The sequence below is a fragment of the Arachis stenosperma genome, chromosome 5, assembly GCF_014773155.1.
Source record: "Arachis stenosperma cultivar V10309 chromosome 5, arast.V10309.gnm1.PFL2, whole genome shotgun sequence".
In the NCBI taxonomy this organism is placed as follows: Eukaryota; Viridiplantae; Streptophyta; class Magnoliopsida; order Fabales; family Fabaceae; genus Arachis; species Arachis stenosperma.
Window position 1 is genome coordinate 141,253,447 of NC_080381.1, and position 4,301 is coordinate 141,257,747.

At 37.5% G+C, this 4,301-nt stretch overlaps 1 protein-coding gene across 1 annotated transcript; it reads left to right on the forward strand.

The window, feature by feature from the left end:
• The first annotated feature begins 394 nt into the window (after positions 1-394).
• Positions 395-3,802, forward strand: LOC130978968 (ankyrin repeat domain-containing protein 2B-like). The gene is made up of 9 exons (XM_057902304.1): positions 395-521; positions 617-664; positions 1,367-1,620; positions 1,883-2,092; positions 2,168-2,316; positions 2,420-2,582; positions 2,782-2,874; positions 3,187-3,326; positions 3,458-3,802. The coding sequence occupies exons 2-9, from the start codon at positions 631-633 to the stop codon at positions 3,555-3,557; spliced, it is 1,143 nt and encodes a 380-aa protein (XP_057758287.1). The 5' UTR covers positions 395-521; positions 617-630; the 3' UTR covers positions 3,558-3,802.
• The last annotated feature ends 499 nt before the right edge of the window (positions 3,803-4,301 follow it).

Genomic DNA, 4,301 nt, shown 5'->3' on the forward strand with positions numbered 1-4,301 from the left:
CCGATCCACAGACACCCCTAAAAATGATGAGAGTTTGTTCTATACAAATACTAACGATGTAAAAAGTTAATTTCTTTTTTGTAATTAAATTTTACTGTAGGATTATAGTAACAATGAGAGGAATTAGAATTAGAATTAAATAGAAATTACGATATTTAATATTTATATTTATCACTGTTAAAATTAGAAATTAATTTTGACGTGAGAGGATGTGGGTAAAACAGAGAATCACATGATATAGAGTTGGCCATTCATATGACAGAAAAGTTGAATTTTGAGGGCCCAATCCATATCATTATCATATTCACCTCTCTCTCTCTCTCTCTCTCTGTTTCAGCTGTTCAGCTCAGTAAAACAACTTAACAACAGTAACTAATAATTAATAAATAATATACTCGTCGCTTTAGTCTGAAACCTTCAAACCCTCAAAACTTAAAGGGGTTTGGTTTTGTTTCGCTTCCACTGTGACTCACTCACTCTTCGCTTTCAATTCATCCATTCCCAATCAGAATCAGAATCAGGTCTCAGCTTCGAACCCTCTTTCCTTACTCTTCCCTTTCTTATAATTTGATCTTCATTCTAATCGTACCCTAATATCTCCTTCTCTTTGTTTCAGCTGCTTCTTCCGCTATGGCTTCCACTTCCCAAAAGGAAATTATTTCTGGTTATACCTCTATTTCTATTCCTATTTCATTTCTGTATTGTTCGCGGCGCACCGCGGTTTCTAGATTTGTAGCTGTAATTACATCTGTATCAGTTTCTAATTTCACACTTTGTTCTTGGATTCGTTTCTTTCTTCCCCCAATTCCGTGATATTTTTTTTAATCTATTCCAAGTCGAACTTTGCTCCATGGTTTTCCATTCTTTTTTTCTCTGTAGATTGTGAAAATCAATTCATTATGGCTTTGGTAAAAATTTTCCTGCGTTATTAGGATACGATCATACGAAGACTGGCAATTTTGGCATTTACTTTGGTAATTGAAAGTCTCTATATATATTCGCACATTCTTTTATGAAATCAAAACTAGAGAGGAAATTAGTATTACCTCTTGGTTCCTGTGGCTCCCTTCTGGTTTCTTTCATGATTTTATAATCCCTGCTCTTATTACTTAGGGTCTGTTTTTGTCTACCGTTTCCTTTTAGTGGAAACCACCATGTGAACGTTCTATTCCATTTTGTTAATTTTTTTGTTATTTTGTATGTGTATGTGTGTCTGGTGTGTGTTTTTCGTTGGTATATTTCGTAGATTGTTATCGTTAATCACTCCTCACCATTCAATTGTTTTTGTACTTACAATGTTAAATAACTGTCTTAGGTTCTTGGATCTTAAATTGCGTTAGTTTAACTCGGGTGAATATTTTATTAGATGGCAAGGCTGCTGCAGCAGAGAAGAAAAATTCCAAGGATGAAACATCTTCGAAAGATTCACAGGGAGGACAAAAAGCTGCTTCTGAATCTTTTGTTTGTTTAGATGACAAGGCTGCTGCAGCAGAGAATAAAAACTCCAAGGATGAAACATCTTCGAAAGATTCACAGGGAGGACAAAGAGCTACTTCTGGATCTGCACCTGGGTTTCCACCCAACCCTTTTGATTTCTCCGCAATGTCTGGTTTGCTCAATGTATGTCATTGTCTCTTTTATTTTGATATTGTACTATATATATTATGTCTGCTGGAATTAGGAAAAGATTGGCCATGTTATTGTTAATGAGCATTTTCATTTCACTTTATGGGCATGTTCCATCTTATAGAAAATCTTATTTTTGTACATGCCAGTTTTTTTGGATCTTAGTGGTGCATTGTTTTGAAGCCAATAGTGAGACAACAATATAACCCATGCATTTCAAGTCCATATTACTAATGCTAAAATCCGGAATGCATAGGATCCAAGTATCAAGGAACTGGCTGAGCAGATAGCAAAAGACCCATCATTCAATCAAATGGCTGAGCAGCTTCAGAAAACTTTTCATGGTGCAACACAGGATAGTATCCCTAGCTTCGATAATCAGCAATATTATTCTACCATGCAGCAGGTGATGCAGAATCCTAACTTCATGACCATGGCTGAGCGCCTGGGTAATGCATTGATGCAGGTATTTATAAACTCCCTGTACTCTGTTATATAAAATATCTATTGGTTGATAACATATCTATACTGTCTATCTCAGGATCCATCTATGTCTTCCATGCTTGAAAGTCTTACTAGTCCTTCAAATAAAGATCAGCTTGAGGAGAGAATGGCACGCATAAAAGAAGATCCATCTTTGAAGCATATTTTAGATGAGATAGAGACTGGTGGTCCTGCTGCTATGATGAGGTTTAGATGGCCAAATTTCTCATCTTTTTGGGCATTTCCAAATTTCTCAGTTCACTGTTTTCTGAATTTTAAATGGTTTCTGAAGTGTTTCTCTTTTGTGCAGATATTGGAATGATGAGGACGTTTTGCGGAAGTTGGGACAGGCCATGGTGCCAAATTCTGGAGAAGCAGCTGCTTCTGCTGAAAATGCTGTGCCAGATGAGACAGAAGATGTGGGTGAAGATGAATCAATTGTTCATCAAACTGCTAGTGTCGGTGATGTGGAGGTACTGCACCCCCCTCCCCCCCGGTTCCCCCTCTTCTCTCTCTCTCTCTCTCTCTCTCTCTCTGTGTGTGTGTGTATAGAATCAATTTTGCCATTTGGAGGAAATCATATATATATTATTAAATTCATGCATTTTTTTATTATTCTGGGTATGATTTAGCAAGCTATATGAGAACTAAAACTTTACACATTTCAATTAGGGCTTGAAAAATGCTCTAGCCTCTGGCGCTGACAAGGACGAAGAAGATTCAGAGGGAAGAACTGCTTTACATTTTTCCTGTGGATATGGAGAGGTATGCTAATATGCAGTAAAATACTCTCTCATCTTTTACATCTTATTTTCTTCTTTCTTGTAAATTTGTAATTTTGGTAGCAATGGAGGATTTAAAGCATTGGTGGTTGTGGTTGTGGTAAAGGGGGTAGCTAGTGGCAATAATAGCCGTGGAGTGTGGATGGTGCTATATGGTACTGACATTCTCTGAGCTTCCTGTTTCTTCTAAGTTGTGTGAGAAGCAAAGGAAACCTCATCGGGAACTAGAAGTTTAGGTTATAGCTAGGCTCTTCTATGACTGAAATCTGAAATGATGCTCTTGATATTACTCCAGGTGAAGTGTGCACAAATTCTCCTTGAGGCAGGCGCAAAAGTAGATGCTTTGGATAAGAATAAGAACACGGCTCTTCATTATGCAGCTGGTTATGGCAGGAAGGAATGTGTTGCCCTTCTCCTTGAAAATGGTGCTGCAGTGTAAGTAACGTCAGATTATCGCTTTTGATAATTTCTAACTCTTCATGCCAATTTAATAAACTATGTGCACAAATGGATACAATCTTTAAATTGTTCATCCTACTTTGTTTCTTATCTCGTCCAATATGCAGTACTCTCCAGAACATGGACGGGAAAACTCCAATAGATGTTGCGAAGCTAAACAATCAAAATGATGTTCTAAAGCTGCTCGAAAAAGATGCTTTCCTGTAATGGCAAGGCACAGTGGCATGCGATCACCAAGTAGGAAAAAGAAACCGAGGCTAAAAGAGAGGCATCATCATGACTTTTACTTTTGGCAAATATTTCGGTGTGTTAAAACTAAATTCCTTTTAGACGATGGGATTACACCGCGAATTTTTTTTTAAATATACTTATGTAAACTTGTAATGCATGGGTTGTTGCACTGCATTATTTTTACGTAGTGGCATGAAGAAATTATTTTTGTCGTTGGTTCATATCGACTACTTGTTTTCATTTGCGAAGTTCTAGTGAGACTGTCTCCCATTCAACCAACAATAAGAAAGAAAAGGGATTAGGGAAAAAGTTTTTTAAAGTTTGGAATATTTCGATCTACTGCGTGTTTTGAACCTAAAATGTTAAATCTTTTTAAGAACTCCCAGCTAATATAAAGTTATTCAAAAATGTTACATACAACAACAACAAAGCCTTATCCCACTAAGTGGGGTCGGCTACATGAATCAAACGGCGCCATTGCGCTCTGTCATGTATCATGTTTACAGAGAGACCGTTTACATGTAGATTTCGTTTGACCACCTCACGGATGGTCTTCTTAGGTCTTCCTCTGCCTTTCGCTCTTTGTCTATCTTCCATCTCATCCACCCTCCTGACTGGATGTTCTATCGGTCTTCTTCCCACATGTCCAAACCACCTGAGACGCGATTCAACCATCTTTTCCACAATGAGTGCTACTCCAACTCTCTCCCTTATATCTTC